General features: G+C 41.5%; 1 protein-coding gene across 1 annotated transcript in view; it reads left to right on the top strand.

Moving 5' to 3' along the window:
• Positions 1–4,029, top strand: part of MTMR12 (myotubularin related protein 12) — a 31,832-nt gene extending 27,803 nt beyond the window's left edge. The window contains exons 15-16 of the mRNA XM_014953875.1: positions 55–216; positions 1,253–4,029. Of these exons, the coding sequence (XP_014809361.1) occupies positions 55–216; positions 1,253–1,828 (738 nt within the window). The 3' untranslated portion in view covers positions 1,829–4,029. The remainder of the gene's footprint in view (positions 1–54; positions 217–1,252) is intronic.
• Positions 4,030–19,632: the final 15,603 nt, after the last annotated feature.

Genomic DNA, 19,632 nt, shown 5'->3' with positions numbered 1-19,632 from the left:
CTTGGTCAGAATTCCTTTCTAGCAGTATTAATTGCGATCTGTTTGCTTTGGCAGAGCGGTGAAAGCCTCAAGACACAAAGCGGTCCTTTCAGATTTCTTACTGTGTGGGACTGGTCTGTGCAGTTTGACCCCAAGGCCCAGGCTTTCCTGAACAACCCTCTTTATGCAGAGAAGCCAAAACCAGATAAAAGCCAACGGAAAACTACACGATTCAAAGTAAGATATATGCTGCTTAACTATTATTTTTTTTTTTTAAATTATAAAAATATTTTACACAACTCGTGCTTCAAATGTGCTTACACTGGATGTATCAGTGCAAGGCTGACAAAATACACATACACCTCAGGCTCACCTCTTAAGAATGCAATGTGCACCCACCTCAGTTTTTTGTAAATCAGTTTCACAGTTACCGTGCATAGCCATAAACTTTTTTCTCCGTACGTTTGTGCAAGTGTAGTAATAACCCACGGGAGTTAACAGCCAGGTGAGCTGCACTGACATGTTTGAAGTGAGTTTACTTTCTTGTTCCGTGGAGTACCTAACGGAAATACATAGCAGGATTATAATTGCCTCCCTAATTTTGTCTGAGTGTAATTGGAGTGTGTGTATGCACTAGGACGAGTGACCAACAGCAACAAAAACTGTCTAGGGTGTGGAGGATTACAGGTGCACCACCTCTTTACTGGAAAGTAGCACAAATTCAGTAAGAAAAGTTTGTCTGGAGTAGCCCTTTTCGACTGTGATATAACCAAAATATGTTTGTTAAATTCTGTTCTCTACAAAGCATTCCGAGGTGAGGCCCTGCCAGTATGATCTGTAGCACTAATTGGGGAACTCTTCTGCAGTGGGTGCAATATGGTGCAAAAAAATGAGGAACTACTGGATAAAAACTTCTACATCGAGTGCTCTTTGATTTGTGTGGCTAGCTTAAACTAAACATGGAAGTTTGTAATACTTGAACATATGAAAGAATTTTCCTCTTTCAAAGAAAAGTGCTTTATTCAGTGTTAATTCATTGCTGTAATTACAGTGCAGGGAAGGTATCTGGGAATACTAACTATGCTGTGTGAAGTATTTGGTGTATTAGCCATTGAAGAGTAACAGTTTTAAATACAGCCACTGTTTTCCTATATAGTCAAAGTGACTTTGCTTGTAAGTACTTTCTGAATACAAGTTATGTTCCTCTTAAGGTATTTTCTGAAGTCCCATCACTGTTTAACTCAGTATATTTTCCTTTTCTTTCCTCTTAAAGCATCAACGGCAACTTTCTTTGCCACTGACACCAACAAAATCTTCCTCGAAGAGAGGATTTTTTCGGGAGGAAACCGATCATTTCATTAAAAACATTTTGGGTAAAAGAATTGGCAAGCTGATAAATTCTTCAGATGAACCTCCCAATAGCTTCAGGGAATTTTATGACAGCTGGCATAGTAAGCCTGTTGACTATCACGGTCTCCTGTTACCTCGCATCGATGGCCCAGAAATCAAAGTCTGGGCACAACGGTATTTACGATGGATTCCTGAAGCCCAGCTTCACGGTGGTGGTACAATAGCCACGGCTGCCAAGATTTTGGACTTGATGGAGGAAGTGCAAAGCTTGCAGGTGAAAATGGACGAAGAGCATAGTCAAGCAATTTCTGGAGACGTACATCCTGTTCCGCTGCTGAGAAATTCTGCCCGTTTGTCGTCCTTGTTCCCGTTTGCTTTACTTCAGAGACAGTCTGTCAAACCAGCTTTGCCCACTAGCACCTGGAAAGACTTGGAAGATGAAGATGACTTGGTCAAGAGGGATGATGAATTTGTTGATCTAACTGGTGATATGCCGTAAAGTGTATGTAACTTAAAGTATGAATTGTTATGTGGCTAAGCTCTGAGTTTTAAATGTTGTACTGTATCCTCATATAAGGAACTCCCTCAAGTATCTGCAGGCTGTTTAATGAGTTTGTGGGGTTAAAAAAAAGACCTTGGTTGCAAAGAATTAGTTGCCATGATTAGCTGAGCATATTTTGAGCTTCCATTTCACTCTTAATAGTATTTATTGCAGAAACATATTTTTGGCATAGGTGTGATAAAAATTGAAGTCTGGGCTAGGGAGGCCATATGGCTACTTTGTTTAAAAAACAAACAACAAAAAAACAGTTTTTTCTCATGTTAGGTGGAATACTAAATACATACAGCAACAATCACTATCTTAACATAAACCGCTTCCCTTTTTGCTAAGAGTATGGGGATTGGAAGTGCTGTGACTAGGAACTTAATACATCTGCATTTCCCCCTCATGTAAAACAAAGAGGGAAAGGTGCAGCCAAATAACTTTTTTTTATAGCTGGGGAATAAACTTGTGGTCACCAAGGGTCTTCTGTCTGTCAGCCTCCTCTTTGCTGACAGTGTTGGTCTCTGGCTGCTGGCCCTTCGTGGTGTGCCGCATTGCGATGCACGCACAGGCTCGGAGCAGCCACGAGGCTACTTGGCTTAAGGTTCAGATGCAAGAGCTTAGTGACACATTTCAGGTCTTACTGTGTGGCCGTTGTCCTATGTGCCCTTGCTGCCTGGGAATATTAAGTCCCAAATATTTGCCATTAATGGTAAATGACCTGACTGAGATTCTAGTTTGCCACGAGTACCTTTTCTCCTTTTGACCGAGCGAGGCTTTTCGTTTTGACTTTCCCCACTTTTTGCCAGTTGCCTTTGAGGCTTTCTGTAGCTTGCACTGAGACCCTCCACGTAGCAGGGAAGACTCTCTTTCTGTAGTCCTTTTGCAGTCTGTTGCCACTTGCCATGAGTTGGTGGCACGGCTTATGAATGTGGCGTTCATACCGTATGAACACTTGCATCCTGTTGCTGGATGTTACAACAGTACCTCAGTGAAAAAAGCCATAAAGAAATGCCTGTTGACTTTGATCTACTGTGTGGATGTTTATATATAAAGTATTTTTACTGCAAATAATCATCCTTTGTAAAGCTGAATATTATTTAACTGTCAAATCTATTTTGAACTGTTAAATTCTAGAATACCCCAAGAATGGATGCAAGTCATAAACATCCACCCTCTCAGTGTAACTGATTTTAATATTTTCTCTGTTCTCTTACCATTTTAGAAATCCATGCTGGAAAACTTTGCTGGTGGAGAAAATGTTGCTTAAATTAGATCAGCTCAGTGTAAGCGGGGATATTAAACTAGGTTACTGATTAATCACTTCACACTGAGTTGTATTAATATGTATAGCAAAAACTTATCAGCAGAACTCTAAAAATAAATCTTAGTATGTTAAAATAAATGTATTAATGGGGATAAGGGGAGAGCTTAATGCAATTATGCCAAGCTGAAGCTTCCCAACTCTTGATTGCCTTAAGTCTTAGTGCGAGGACAATACTTGAGTTTGTAGCATTTTATTTAAATATACACTAGTACTTATGCTTTCTTCTGTGATACATGTGATCTTAACAGCTAGCACGTGCTAGAATGGGCTGTCCAGCACCTGTCCTTCACACTTAATTATTGTAGTTCAAGTGACTCATGTATGCAATAATACTTTGCATGTTGGATGAGCAATGCATTTTTATGGTGAAGAAACACCGATCATTCTAAGATCGTTTGGGTTCAAGGGCTGTTTTTTATAAATGCTACCATTAGGAAGAAATACTACAAAATGGATTGTTTCTATACTTTCAATCAAACTGTTGTAATGTTTCACTCATGAAAATTATGTATTTATATTAAAGAACAGATGTTGGACATTTATTTGTACATAAGTTACCAGAAGTTTATATAAAAGAGAAACATATATGTGGAATTGAACTTGGAAACACTTCTAATGTAGAGGAAATACCATTGTTATTGGTTTTCTGCACTGTGGGGTTGGAAATGTACTCAATATTTTTATTCCAGGCTTCTGTTTATACCTCCAAGTTTTTACACTGAATGCAAGCTAGAAGCTTTACAGTTTTTTTTTTTAATACTGTCATTTCTCTCTAGCAGGCTGTTTGGAGAGTATCAATAAAATATACTTTGATGTAATTGTTCTGAAATGAGAATGTGTGTTTAAGGCCATATTTTGCACATGATGGGTTAAATCATAGTGAGCTTGACCATCTGCAGTGACAAGGCTTTTCTGGTCTTATGCTGGGTTTTTACAGAGGGTTGTGGGGAGGAAGGTGTGGGGTTTTGCCCTGGTTGTAGTTACTGTAGAGGTGCTGCAGTTTCCTGGTGCAGCTCAGGAAAGAGGGAATTTCAGTGCAGTGCTGTGGGAGGTTACCGAGGTGGTCTAGAAAGCATCTGCTGAATGTCAGTATTTGGGGATTTATTAAACACTGTTGGGGGTTTATTAAACTCCTCGTTTTTTTTTTCCCGAGATTACACATAACTACCTTCTGTACGAAAACAGCACGGGTGCAAATCACACACTGAAAAACCGTGCCACTTTGGGTGTTTTCCTGAAGGGAGTGCCACCAGCCTGCGACAGGCGGGAGGTCTGATACAGCAGCAGCTGTGGCAGCAGCTCTGAAGTGCCGGGGGCACCTCGTGACACAAGGTGTGCCTCTGCCTCACCCAGGTCTCCCACAGATCAGTGGCTGCACTTTGGCCGCTTGGCTTTGATTTAAGGCTGCGTTCACCCGTGAAAAGTTCAGCTATTGTTGTACACCATATACACACAATGCACACATGTACTTTATGAAGGCACTCACAGCCAACGTCAGCTTCCTGATCCCTTGCCCCAATTGAAACTTTTTCCATTCACGCCCTGAAGCACTGAAGTGTAACTTCTTCAGGAGACAATGGAACACTGTCTGCTCTAGACCTCTTAAGGTGGATTAGTTCTGTCACACCTTCCTTCTAATGTTTAGCTGGAAACTTCACATGCAGTATCTGCTGCCTGGTGCTCTCTTGAAAAAGAGCTAGGTTTTGCGTTAAACAGTTTAGAAATTATGTGGGATGGACATCATTTTCTGGGACAGGGAGGAGATGGATTAATGAACTTTTGAGTCTAAAGAGAGCATTCTGTATACAGGAGCAATACGCTCTGCCAGGATGAATTTAGTGGGTGAGAGGGGCAAAACCCTTCTTCTTCTGGTCTCAGCAAAGATAACTTGTGCCAAATGCTTTTTGTCAGCATTTGCAGGATGGCAGAACCCTGGCCTGCTGGGGTAGTAGAGTTGTCTTGGAAAGAAGTGGGCACAGAAGGTGGGGAGAGCTGACGTTTGAGCTGGAGAAACAATTCTGTGGGGAGGTCACCTCCACGTTGAATACAAAGGGAGCAGGTTCAGGCTGTGTTAGAAGATCGTGGCAGAGGCTGCGAACAGTTCTGAGTCCTGCGGAGGCTTGTTTGGAAAATAAATTTGACTTTAAAGCGTTATCAGCTTTACACTTGTTGTGGGGGCTGAGAAGAGGTTCACAGAGGACTGCTGGTGTCTTGGCAAGTGTCTGTCAGGGCAAGGGATGCTTGGTGCTGCCACTTTTTGGACTTGTCCTCGTGGAAACCCCGTGGAACAGTAAACACTTGCTCAATTGCATCATGTCACTCCACTTGCAGCGGGCGTTTGGTTTCTCAGTTTCTCACTTCAGCAATCCAGTAAAATGAAACGGCTACTTCCCTTAATGTTACGCCTGCGTGCTTAAAGCAGGAAAATCTCATTTACAGTCAGATCAGGCACCCCAGCTATCTCTTCATGCAACTTTTTTTTTTTTTTTCTTATTCTTGGGTAATGTCTGGGTTTGTGTTCAGAAATAAGCTTTTCATTATACTGTAGGAGCCAAAATTCAGGCTAGGGAACCGTTGAGTTTCCTGGATATCAAGTGACATTTGTATGACTTCAGAAAGGTCACTTATAATCCTTATTGTTATTTTTATTCCCATCCGAGGAAAATTCCAATTAAGAACAGCTAATACAGCTAGAATTAATTTACAGGTTTGCTAATTAAGAGTGTAAATCTTCAAGTATTTTATAAATACCAGTACGCTTTTAAATGTCAGAGCTTTGTGCGTTGCTACCTACCTCACCTTGCAGCCAGTGGGATTCACATCCTCCCCTGTTCCTGCAGGCATTGATTTAAAGTGTGTTTATGCATGAATGTGATGACAGAGAAGTAAATTTTATGCAGAGGGCAGAACTGCTCATTGCCTCATGTTTTGATGATGATGCAAGAAGATATTTCAACTTTCACTATGACCCCAAATCAGAAATCGAAACAGGATGCTCCTTACCAAGCTCTTTAAGTTCCCCACACAGATGAACCCAGTTTGTTTCCTACAAGCCACTTCCTGCATTTTCCAGTTTCCCACCCCAGACTTTCCACTGTGGGTTCCCTCTTAAAAGATCTTTCTTGACATGCTTTTCTGATGGCTGTTCATTTAAGTTGGGGAAAGATCAGTTTTGTACCTGCCATCTCCACTTAGCTTTGTCCCGTTGCATTCTCCTGAGGTGGTGGGAGTACCTGGAAGCCAGACAAGAAGTATGACAGGTGGCTTAACCAGTCTTGTCAAAGTACAAGCTCCCTCGCTTCCCTGCCAGTATGGAGCATGGCAGCTCTGGAAGTTGTCCTGCAATAATAGTAATTAAAAAATATTTATTTAGAATAAGTAAAATTCTCCTGCATAGCATTTTTCACGAACAAATACTGCATCGAAATAAAAAGCTGGGTGATAACCCCGAGCTGTGTCTCCTAATGCAGTGTACGTCCCATAGCTTTCAGTACCTTGCTGCACTGGTGCCTGCAGTGGAGGGTCATGAGCGACCAAAGAATGATGGTTCCTTCTCCCAGCAGGGTTTGGGTTTGGGTTATACCCCATGTGGGACAACCACAGGTGGGTCCTGCGGTGTGCTCCCACCACCTTTGCTGTTAGCCTCATGCAGCTGCAGGCTGATTGTATGGAAATACAAAACCACTCCAGGAAATAGGTATCAGATCAGCCTGTCGATCCAAATTCCCCCCCACAGGGGTGCACAAGGAAGCAGCCAGAGCAGATTGTTTGAGGCTGCTCCTTTTAGAGCAGGCGAGGTGAAAGGCGGAACCACAAGGGCAGTAAATCTGGCTCTCCAACTGCCCTGTTGTTGAAAACGAGATAAATCCTGGGGACCACATCTAATGTGCGGCTAGCCGAAATGTTGCAAATGACATGCATAGCTAACTCCAGCTATTAAACACATCTGAGGGAAAAAAACAAAAAAAAAGGACAAAAGAAGAAAAAGCCACAACCCCAAACAGCTTTGGTTTGAGGTTGCTTGTAGAAGCTTTACAGGGTGATTTAAAGAATAGCTGGATTGCATCCAACCTGTTTGCTACGCTGAGAAGGTAAGATGAACAAAAGCAGTTAATTCAATCTATGACCATCAAACACACTTTGATGCTCTTCAGGCCTGTAGTTCCTTAGGCTGTGCTTTGGTTTGGACCAGCAGAGTCTTTAAATACCATCATCATGCAGCCTGGGCTGTGATTGAGCAGTGATTGAGTGTGGCTGTTGAAAAGCAAAAATCATGTTCTGACTTGTAATCTGAAAACAACCACCGCCTGGAAAGTGATGTTGGATTCCTGGTGCATTCCTGCTTTTATCTTTCAAGCTTCAGCCACACATAGCTATGCTGATTGGTCACTCTCCCCTCACAACACCTTTTTTTAGCATGTTTTACTTATTTTCTTCCTGTTTTTATTTAGATTTCAGGCAGGTGATGTGCTTTGTCCATACACAGCCCATTGCCTGTCTCAGTTGTAGGATGGAGCTCCCTCCATTCTGATTGAGAGACCCTAATTTTTCGGGGCTATTTATCCACCTGGCATCGTTCCTAAAGCAGTGGCCCTTTTTATGATTCAAATTGCAGCTGAATGGCTCTCTGGCAGAAATGATGATTAAAAGGGCTAGTTACTGAAATGAAATACAGTTCTAGTAAAACCATTACTTAATGTCTTGGTATTAAGTAGAGGCTGCATGAATATGAAAAGCCTCTGGAGTTCTGCAGGTAATAATGGATGCTGGAAACAGCTGAAATACCATTACCAGGGACCCAGACTCACTTAGGCAGCAGGAAATGACCAAACATAAACATTTCTTCATTATCTTTGGATCTTATTAAAGTAATAATGGCCCCTTGGGTGCTGGCTGCTGACATTAATATTCTGTCTAGGCTGGGAGGCATCCTTCCCCTTTTCAAACGTTTTCCCTCTCAGTTGTTAATACACAAGGTGCTGCCGACCAGCTCCACCCTCACAAGGCAAATCGAGCTGCAAAGCACGCTCAGAGGGAAGAGCTGATTTGCATCTTTGCATTTGTCAGAGGAGAGTTGTATATGGCTGTTCCTCCCGCCAAGAAATTTTCTTTTGGAAAGTTATATTCCGTTAGTTAAATAATATTTTAGTGCACTGAACCAGAAAGTTGAAAGGTAAATTTAATCACATGACTGAAAAGGATTTATTTAATACATCTGAGCTCTTTTAAGTGGAGAAATGAGGTTTAGCCCTTCTTTCCATCAACCTGTGGGGGGAAAAGAAACGCTGTATTGGGTCAGGCAGGCTGTCCCCCTGTAGCCCATGGAGGTCCACAGCGGAGCAGATATCCACCTGCAGCCCATGGAGGACCCCACGCCAGAGTGGGTGGATGTGGTCCAAAGGAGGCTGTGACCCTGTGGGAAGCCCAAGGTCAAGCTGGCTCCTGCCAAGACCTGTGGCCCCACGGGCAGCATGTGCTGGATCAGTCTGTTCCTGAAGGACTGCACCTCGTGGAAGGGACCCAGGCTGGAGCAGTTCATAAAGAGCTGCAGACCGTGGGAAGGACACATGCTGGAGAAGTTCACAGAGTACTGTCTTCCCATGAGTGGGAGGCCACGCTGGAGCAGGGGAAGACTGTGAAGAGGAAGGAGAGGCAGAAACAGCACGTGTTGAACTGACCACAACCCCTATTCCCCGTTCCCTTGTGCCACTTGGTGGGAGGATGTAGAGAAACCGGGAGTGAAGTTGAGCCTGAGAAGAAAGGAAGGATGGGGACAAAGATGTTTTAAGATTTGTTCTCATTTTTCATTATCCTACTCTGATGTTAATTGGCAATAAACTATATTAATTTTCCCCAAGTCAAGTCTGTTTAGTCTGTAATGGTAATTGGTGAGTGATCTCCGATCTCCTTGTACTCATGTCAAACCACGAGCCTTTCATCATATTTTCTCCCACTGTCCTGTTGAGGGGGCTTGGTGGGCACCTGGCAGCCAGCCAGGGTCAACCCACCACAAACACTTAAAAATAGGTTTTTTTTAACTATTAAAACACCCTTTAACAGCATCTGTTAGGCTGTGCGAGTTTTTGGAAAGCTTTTACGGTGGGATTTTCAGTCCCTTTAGATACGGCTGAGTTTTAAAGGTGTAGAAAATGTACTCCGTTCATCCCTACTAGCTTTTGTTCAGTTCAAATTGTTTAACTATTGGTTTGCCACCCAGACAGCTACAGCTGCAGAAGATCTTTCTCAGCTACAATCACCCACCGATTCAATATTTCCCAGGTCTCCTCCTGCATGTCTCCCTGGGCCTGCTGTGAGAAGGTACACGTTGCGTTAATAGGCCAGTAATCTCAGCCTGCTGATTACCAGATCCTCACTGCTGAGCTGTGGCAGCCCAAGCAGGCTGTCCCACGTTGGGGCAGGCAATAGCTGTGTGACAGCTCATCAGCAGCTCTGGAGTATCAGCTAGACTTTGAGACACAGTGGATGGTGGTGAGGAGCACCCAACGTGCTGCTCTACAGAGAACTGGTAGAAGAAGGGCTCTTGGGTCAGGTGCTGGCTGAAAGAGCTGTGTTTAAAGAAGCTGCCTCCAGCTGTTTGATTTATGCTGTGCTCAAAGAAGCAGGGCTGTATATTTTTGTAAATAAACCAAACTGCATCAAAGATGCTTTATTCCTAACCGGAGTAACCCTCTCGGACTCTGGGCTGGCCAACTGCCCAGATCAAGAAATATCTCTTCCTGCGGAAGGGAAACTGGCAGATGGAACAGAATTAGGAATTTTGATCGTTTTTTGATATTTGTCAGCTGTGCTGAAGTGACATAGTAAAAAAGTCTACTTTGGAGTAGTTTTATCTATCTATGTATTTTCAAATTCCAAAACTACTTCTGTGCTGCAGTATCTTTCCAGTATGTTCTTGCTGATGTAAAGTGGCAAAAATGGCATCTTCTTTCTTGGAACAGTTTGGGTCCTCCTGTATATTCCACCCCATATTTCCTCATGCTAATGGCAAAATTAAGTCCCTGCTGCTGTGAGCTTCAAGTACACTTTCATAAAAATTATTTGCTGAAGTCTCTTCTGCTGTGGCAGTACAGCTAAGAGCAACGTGGCCTTGTGAAATAGCTCCTGTTGGAAAACAGGATCTTAGAAACACTTATCACCTTGTATTAACCTTATATTAACAATGGCTAAAGTGAACACATATTCAAACATGACGCTCATATCTGAGGCCAATTTACAGTCCTGGGGCCGTGCAGATTTAAGTAAGGCTTTGGTTTTGGCTGCAGGATGTTTATGACTGATGGTGAAGGGCCAAGTTGGGTCTCCAGTTCCAGGCTGAGTTTGCAGCTAGGAAAACAGAGCCCATTTGATTTAAAGAAGAGGAAAAGTCCTAAATTTGTTTTTTCACAGAGCTGTGTTTCAAAATGGGACCACATTTCCAGGATAGGGAGTGCTTTCTTTGCTTTGGCATAGTGCCTGGTCCTGCTCTCCTACTTTAAGCAGTGAGAAATCACCTCACTGGATTTCAGCCGCAGGTGTGTTTTGACACTTAAGGCCAGTAAAAGCTTAAGTGTCTTCTGTTCATGTGTTTTTTTCTGCAGAAACACAAGAGTTGCATTTGCTGCTCCATCATTTAGGCTATGAACAATGAGATTAGTTTTAGTTTTTGGAGATTTCTAAGGATTGGTTTTTTTTAATTCTCTCTCTGAAGGACTTAACTGTATAGTAAATAGCTGTTAATTACAGTCATTGTTTTATCCTTTGGCAAAGAGAATCAAGCTGGTCCCTCAGGAAACATTAGGGAAAACATTTAGTGAGAAAAGACCATACACACCAAAGTAGGACACCTTGATACATCAGTGTGACATATTCTGTGCTAAATATGGAAAGCTCAGATGTCATTTGTTGTATCTCAGCAAAGGCATAAAGAGATTTATTTTTTCTTCCAAAGATGACTTATAAACCCAACACAGAGATCTCGACTATTTATGTCTATGCAGGTGAAAATACTGATATGCTGTGCAGCTTTTCTTATTCCCATCTGCAGCCAAGGGCCTCCTGTGCAGATGGGTCAGTGTTGTCTGGAGGTTCCTGGACCCCCTCAGGGCCACCTTGTTAGACTGTAGGATGTATTTCCATCACCTGCCATCACCTGGGTTTCTCTAGATTTTTGTTTCTAACTTCTATCTTAATTTGCCACTTGTGATAATTCAGCTGCTAATCCTTTTTTGTTTCTCCTCTCTGGGGAAGTCATTGGAGTCCTGAAGGTCTAACCCTGGCTTCAGTGACAGAGCTTATTGATCTGAGCACCGGGCTGCCCCCAGGAACAGCAATCTGATGGTCACTTGCCACACATCGCTGTTCTTCTAAGCGTGAGGCTTTGAGGCAGACGGGTATCCATGTCTTGGCTTGAAGTGATGGTTTAATGGTATATGGATTCAAGAGAAAAGGAAAGTTTCTCTGGCCCTGTTGAAAGTTAACTTTTTCAACAACATAATATCCTAAAAAAAAAAAAAAGATGATAATGCAAAAGTGCCCATCAGCAAGACAGCAGTTCATAAACTGAACAAGCGATGCAAGCATTTTTTTTACATTTTCTTTCCTTTTCCTCCCAGGTATACAGAATTATTTTGGGGAACTTCTCTGATGACAAGTTTTTCAAAGCTATTTTTGCCAGGCTCCCTGTCTCTCTCCTAGTGCTGCTCATGTCTGGGCATGCAGAGAGATGCACTCAGCTGCCGGCTCACTCTGAAGTCTGTGAGGCATTTCTCTAGAGAATTCCCCTTCCTCATTCCAGGATCCCTAGGAAAAATCCAAATAACCTTTCTCTCTTCCTCCTCAACCTGGTTTTTAGGGAGGAAAAAATCCACTAAAAGGCAGAAACATGAACATGCTATAGGTGTACAAGGCTGACTGTAAAGTTACTGCTTAATGATGAGTTTTTCTCATAGTTCCTGATTACTCTGTTTGAATCCACTGTGATTGCTACAAATGCTAGCATTAAAAATCTGGAGACACTCCAGAATTACACCCCTCTGTGTCTCATGGTTAGTTATTGTACATCATCTTTAATTGCTCACGTGCAGGTCATCTTGTGTTTGGTGTCACACAAGTCCTTATATATTTATAGATTGTTAATGAACTTCCAAATGCAATCAGTACTTATAAAAATGTACTTATTCCACTGCATAGCCACAAATTTTAAAATAATTGGCTAACTTCAGAAACAATGTTGTGTTTAATGCTCATCATTCTATACTATGCAGGTAACATCCTAACTGGCCTTTGTCGAATCATTTAAATTATTTCTTTAATCTAACCAAGAATGTGGTCTGCAGTGTAAATTTAAATAAAAATTCCTTGCATATGAAGATATTTCTGTTTGAATAACAGCTCTTTTGCATCAGACGTATTAAAAAACGTTTGCATGGATGGTAAAGTGTTACGCACTGAAATCTCTTTAAAAGCCATCACATAGAAATGATCTAGTGATAATATCATATTATGATACTGAAGACAGATGTTCTTGCACAGTTAAATTCCAGTGCAGAACCAACCCAGAGAAAATCAATCCACATTTGGCTTGTTTTAACTCTATGGGAAAATGTTCACGGGACAATATTCTCAAGCTTTCTGCCTTGCAGTCACAGAGACACCTCCACAGGTCACAATAGAGAAATGGCAGCGCCAGTGGAGTGCTCTGCTGCTGAATGAGCAGCCACACCTCTGAACTCCCCCAGTTAAGAGCAAGTTCATCCCCTCCAAAAAACATCATCTGGAATTTTCTCCTTGTTTCGTAATCAAATCTGTGTTTGGTGTCTCACAATTCGTGAGCGAGACACGGTGCTCTCTAGGATTTGACTTGCACAAGATTTTATTCCTCCACGTTTTCAAAGCCAACTTTAAATGCAACAAACTAATTAGACTTGCTTACATCCTGGTTTGACTCTTGAATGAGTTGAGGAGAAGTGTTACGCAGAGACGTCAGCATGTTTAATCTACAACCATTTATCAATGTTTTTTGCTGCCTGGATGGAAGGTATTAGCACCCATGGACAAACTGCCATGAGAAGCACAAACCACCTGGCAGAAGCAGGGTATGCAACCTCTGCCAGGAGCAGAACAGACATTGCAATGCCCTTGGCTGACTTCTGAGGAACACTGGAACTTGAAAATGCAGCTTTATCTCCTTTACAGCAGTCTTTGTGGAGGCTCAGAGACGGCTGCTGCCAAATACTTCTAGATTTTTCTTCCATTTCCCCTGTCCCAGCTGCTCACACACCCTTTGCTGAGCTGATACAACCACTAGGTCCTCGAATCCTTATTTTTCTCCCTTACTGACCCCATGGCTCTGTTTGCCTCACATTTACTGTTCTAAAATTACCACTCATTATTTGATTCTTACTGTGTGTGTCTTTGGTCATAACGAGAGGGTGTAAACCCACCAAAAGTAATCAACATTTATTCTACATGCACTTCTGAATGAACACAAGTACTCTCTAATTAGACAACAAGAATACTGTTCTAATCACTATTTATCCTGTAAATTGCAGCCCCATGGAAACACTTTCTTTGCGCCATCTGGCTTTATGCTATTTTTTAATGAGTTGATGAGTATTTATATGCTTTAAAAGGAACTGATAGTAAAGCATTTGTTACATTAGAAAGTGAAATAAAGGTTTTTCAAAACTGAATTTGTATAAATTATTGCATTAATCAATTGACATGTTCCCAAAATACCAGTGACAGTTTTGGTGGGGGCTTCATGGGACTGATTTTACTCAGTGAATGTCTGTTAAGCTGCACATTCTTCCTAGCAATGCTGGTTGAACTGGATCCCTGTGTAGAAATGGAAGCCCATCTTCATTACAAACAGCACCTTGACTGATACTTTTGTCCTTATGTTTTCAGCACTATAATTGCAATATTAAAAAAAACCAGTATAGATTCTTGCTACTGGACAATATCGCTGAGATACAAGAAGGAAGATGCTATTACAATACAAAGATTTCAGGAACTAGTAATCATTTGAACTCCACAGGAGATGAGAAAATGAGAGGAACTGGAAAATTTGAAATAAAGAAAACCTTTCTGAAATGAGCAAATGTGAATAATGCCTTTGCATGTCTGCCCTTGTTCTTCCCAAAATGCCTGTCACTCCTTCCCTAAAAAAAACATAATTGTTGGTTTTGTATTTACAAAAATTAAAAGCAGCACTAAATCTTTAACTCAGAGTTAGATCTTACTACTAACTTTAGTGGCTGCATCTGATTTTATTTGAGCTAGGTGTTAACAGCTGGTGCTATGCCACTGAAAGTAGTAATTCTTTGTATTTCTAAGAACCTAAAACATCATCCTTAAATCATCCCAAGAGAGAAGCTTAAAAAAAAGGCTTACTGGAAAAGATATATTGGCAAGTTTTGATTTTGTAAATTGATAATTTATACAATGTCTATCTATTGGGCATTAAATGCTGTGAAAGGAAGGGTTTGCTGTACGGGCTGGAAGAGCCTTATCAGTAAGTGTTTTTTACTTAGAAAAATTTGCTACGAGTGTTGGAAAATTCATTCCTACAACCAACAAGGAAACCCCAGCTGGTCTGCACCGGCTAGTGAGTGATTTATTTAGTAATCAGAACAACAGTACGAATAAACCAGGTGAAGCTGAAAGAGAGAATACTATGTGACCACTGTGTACTAGATACGATTTCTATGGTCAGCTGATCATTGACTCTAGTTTCTTCCCACTTACAATATCACACACCAGTCTGCCCAGTTCTCTTCTCCCATACCTCTGAGCTCTCATCACTCTGTACCTTTCAGCATCTGGAGTCTTACTGGAAGTGAAAATCCTGTTCTTGGAGGTCACACTGATAACATTGGATAGAACAAATCTCAAGACAGCTTGTCCCTTCCAGATGCTTTCTGCCATTAACATCTGCTCTTGCACTCAAGCAGCATGTTTGTTATCAGCATGGTTTTAAAGTTGGTTTGGCCCTAAGAATTTCCTGTCTCCCTTTGCTCCTGGCCATTGTCTTTCCATATTTTGTACTCCAGCTCAGTGCTTGTTCAATAATGATATGGTACCTATTAGCGAGGCTGACCTGCCAGTAGATTCCAGAAATGACAGAGGTAAAAGTCGCCTTTTTCTTGACTCTTGTTTTTAAGTCAGATCCTTGCAGGGATTCAGGCCACAGCTCCACCTGACATTTCTAGTGGCATAATTGGGAGTGGCAAACTTTCACTGGGAGGGAATGAAAGACACGGGCAGGAATGCAAACAAGCCTGACTGGTGACACCGCTGGATGGTGAGGCCATACCACAGTCAGCAGCCTTCTTCTAGAAAACAACTCCCATATTCTTGCTGGCAATTTCAAAACATGCACATGCTAATAACATAATCGTCCTTCAAGAGAAAAATCTGCCCAGCAGCATCTTGTTATGATGCTGTGACAGCAGCACAAGGATTTATCTGCTGCATCTTAAGTTTCAGAGCCTGGTATGTCTGTTAGTTTGAGACTTCGACATCTTCTTGCTTTAATCAGCTGTATGGTTAAACACACTTATGTCATGCTCGTGATGTTTAAGTTAAATTTGTTGATAATTAATAGCACGCTATCTCCCACTTCAGGTGTTAAATAAATTCACTGTTTGCTTGACCTGTAGTCCCAACAGACATTTGCACTCAGTTTGTCAATCATTTTTCCTCCTGACGTCACTGAGGTAAGCCTGATTCCATGGTGAAATAAATCATGAAATTTTTCCTCCTGACGTCACTGAGGTAAGCCCTGCTTTCATGGTGAAATAAATCATGGCAACTGTAACTAGCACAATACAAAATAAGTCTAAGATTCATGGCTTTGCTATTTTCCCTTTTATTTCAACTTCCCTGTGGGCTAGCAGCACTTCAAAAAACCTATCCACATTTTGAAGTCTATTGCATTTAGTAGAGATAACTTGGACTCATCAGCAACTGTTAACAGAAATTCTGCCAGATATCGGCTTAACAAACGAGGGTGCATTACAAGGCCAACTCACTGCAAGCCAAACATTATTTATAGACTACAGCCTGTGTTTTTGCATTATTACTTCTTAACAGAATGTTTTGAAGATTTAGGGCCTCAGCTCTCAAGCTGGATGCCCCTGGCATTGGGATGGGGGGAGGAAGAACGGGGGAGTCCACACCCAGTGAGATGCCCAGTGACAACCCAAATGACATGAACGGCCAGTGCCAAACACGGTGTCTGGGGTCACGGCCTTCTGAACCCCTGGTAAAGCCATGTCTGACTCAGAAATATTTTTCAAATACATGTTCATATTGTAAATTAAACTGCAGGCCAGAAGGTCATGGCAGCGTACATTATGTGGAGATCTAGCAAGACGAGTGGTCCCTGATAACACATCAGCTCTCGGTTGTGTAGAAGGGATGAACACCAATGAAAGCACGTGCTGAAATGTGTCTTCTTTGCCATCCTTTTTCTTCATATTTTGTTTTTGTCTATCAGCGTTGCACTGCTGTAAAAAAAAAATAAATTTAATTGTCTCAAAATTCAATTATATGCATTCTTAATTTGATTCCCACTGAGTGTATTAGTTTAGGTTCATCAAAGAATCAGAACTGAAATTAGTAATGAAAAAATATATTTGTTTAAAATTAAACAATTCAATTTGTGCAAACACCTGAGTTTCTAAGTCAGAAAACTGACTGTCAAATATAAAAAAATACAAAACTCTTATTAACCTACAAGTGATCCTAATTTGATGACTTTTGTAATAAAAAACAAGTGAGCAAATCAATCATATAATTAGCTACTACTTTTAAAAAGTGATTTTCACAAAACTGAAAATAATGATGAGTCCTTTGAGGCCCTCAAAGAAAGGACCCAAATCAAAAAATATAAATTTAGAGTTGCTAATGAACATTCAATGAGTTAACCCTTGAAAGGCAACCAGGGCAAAACCCAAACATAGTTAAAATGCAACCCTAGTGTAGTGGGAAAATGAAAATAATTGTAATAGCCCGAACAGTGCATTCTATTGATAAGGAGAAGATAATAGAGATTTGTTAATTAAATGTAGGAATTAAAGAAACTGTAATTGATGTTGAGAAATTCTTGCCAACAGAAAGAAACAGGGAATGGAATGTACGTTGAATGAGTTCTAACAATTATTTTACTAAAGAGAAATGCAAGAATTCATAACAGTGCTTTAAAAGAAATGTCCAGTAAGTAGCTTTGTATACCGGGAAATAGGTAAATTCTTTCATACAGGACAAAGACTACTTTCCACTACTTTCCACTAACACTGTACTTAAAGGAAAAGCTAAATAGCAGTAGCTAAGCTAGGCAATTTATATCAGTAAGCTACGATAACTTGCATACAAGCTTTTAAAAGAGCTTTTTGGAACCTCTTTTTGATCTCTAATTATGATTCTTAATAAATCTTGGGGCTTTCAAAGAACAAGAAGAAAGTTAATATAGTGACTGTATTAAACGAAGGTAAAAGGGATAATCCAGGTTCATTACATGTGTCTTCTTGATTGTAATTCTCAGCAAAATATCCAAGTGGCTCATATAGGAATAAATCAATAAAGATTTGAGTATAATTAGTACTTAGAAAAGACATTCCCAGAAAACAGGCCTTGTAATGCTATTGTGGTATCTCTTCATTATGAAAATGCTTATTTGATAAAAGTAACGGTGATATTACATCCTTAAGCTTTGGTTTGGCATTTGACCAAATTGCCATTTTAATGAAAAAAGATAGAAAGATAAAAAAATCATATGTCACACAGTAGACTCTGAATAATTAGGGGGCCTCAACACACACAAGAGGGCTGATCAGCAAACACCTGAGTGATTCAGACCCTCTGGGGGTCAGTTTCATCCATCTATTCTTTCTTATCAGTGATCTTGAAGAAGCTATACCAAATTATCACCAAGGCGTAACAGCAGATGATGTAAGAATTGTGGGGGGGTGGGAACCAATGGAGGCTGAAGTTACTTACAAAGTTACTTGGAGCTCTTGGTAAACAGGGTGCACCTTAAAAAAAAGCCCGAAGAAATAATTCTTTACTGTGAGGGTGGTGAGACACTGGAACAGGTTGCCCAGAGAAGCTGTGGATGCCCCATCCCAGGAGGTGTTCAAGGCCAGGCTGGATGAGGCTTTGAGCAACCTGGTCTAGTGGGAGGTGTCCCTGCCCATGGCAGGGGGGTTGGAACTAGATGAGCTTTGAGGTCCCTTCCAACCCAAACCATTCTATGATTCTATGATTCTAATTCTATATTTATGTATGTGTCTTATCTTAGATAGGTATTTTATGAGAGTGTATAACTATATATGTCAATATGGCCAAATGCAATATCCTAACTGGGGGCTAAAAGTTATAGGCCGCCCTTCCCTCCTAAGAACCTTTACTCTGCAGTAAAATTTGCTACCTAGGAACATATATGTGATTTAGCCCTGACAAGCAGGTTTTTGAGTCTGTGGTGCGACAATGTTTGAACGGCCTCAAGGTTTGCAGAGCCGCTCCTCCAGGCTGAAGTCGGGATTGTGGAGAGCTCACCTGTGCTTAGCTGAGGAGTATATATACATACACACGTATAGAGAGAGAGATTCCTGGGGAGCCACGCTAGCAACTGGATACGGCCTTGTGTCTCAAAATCACAGAATCACAGAATCTTCTAGGTTGGAAGGGACCTTAAAGATCACCTTGTCCAACCGTCAACCTAACTGACAAAAATAGACACCCACACAACAAACAAGGAGCATCATCACTAAACCATACCTCCCAGCACTTCATCAACCCGTCTTTTGAACACCTCCAGGGATGGTGCCTCAACCCCCTCCCTGGGCAGCCCATTCCAATGGCTGATAACCCTTTCAGTGAAAAAATTTTTCCTAATATCCAGCCTGAACCTCCCCTGGTGCAACTTGAGGCCATTTCCTCTCATCCTGTCGCCTGTGACTTGAGAAAAGAGACTGATACCCACTTCTCTACCCCATCCTGGCAGGCAGTTGTAGAGAGCAATAAGGTCTCCCCTCAGCCTCCTCTTCTCCAGGCTGAATAACCCCAGCTCCCTCAGCCTCTCCTCATAAGACTTGTGCTCCAGTCCCCTCACCAGCTTCATTGCCCTTCTCTGGACCCGCTCCAGCACCTCAATGTCTTTTATATGGTAGGGGGCCCAAAACTGGACAAAATGAAGTCAAGCAAACTTAAGGTCGGAAAAAAAGGCATTAAAAAAAAAAAAAAAAAAAGAAAGAAAATAATTTAAAAAAATATTTTTTTTTTTTCTTTAACATTAAGAGTGCCGTACCCCGCTGCTGGATTATGGCACGGCGGGCCCCGGCCTTCCCACCGCCCTGGCCTAGTCGTTCCCCACAGCCCCAGCCCACCGCCGGTAACGGCCGCTAACGGCCACCCGGCCCCGCGCGCC

This window comes from Calidris pugnax, unplaced genomic scaffold (genome assembly GCF_001431845.1).
Source record: "Calidris pugnax isolate Ruff unplaced genomic scaffold, ASM143184v1 scaffold178, whole genome shotgun sequence".
Taxonomy (NCBI): domain Eukaryota; kingdom Metazoa; phylum Chordata; class Aves; order Charadriiformes; family Scolopacidae; genus Calidris; species Calidris pugnax.
The sequence above is the reverse complement of the archived record's forward strand: the minus strand, read 5'-3'. Positions and strand labels throughout refer to the sequence as shown.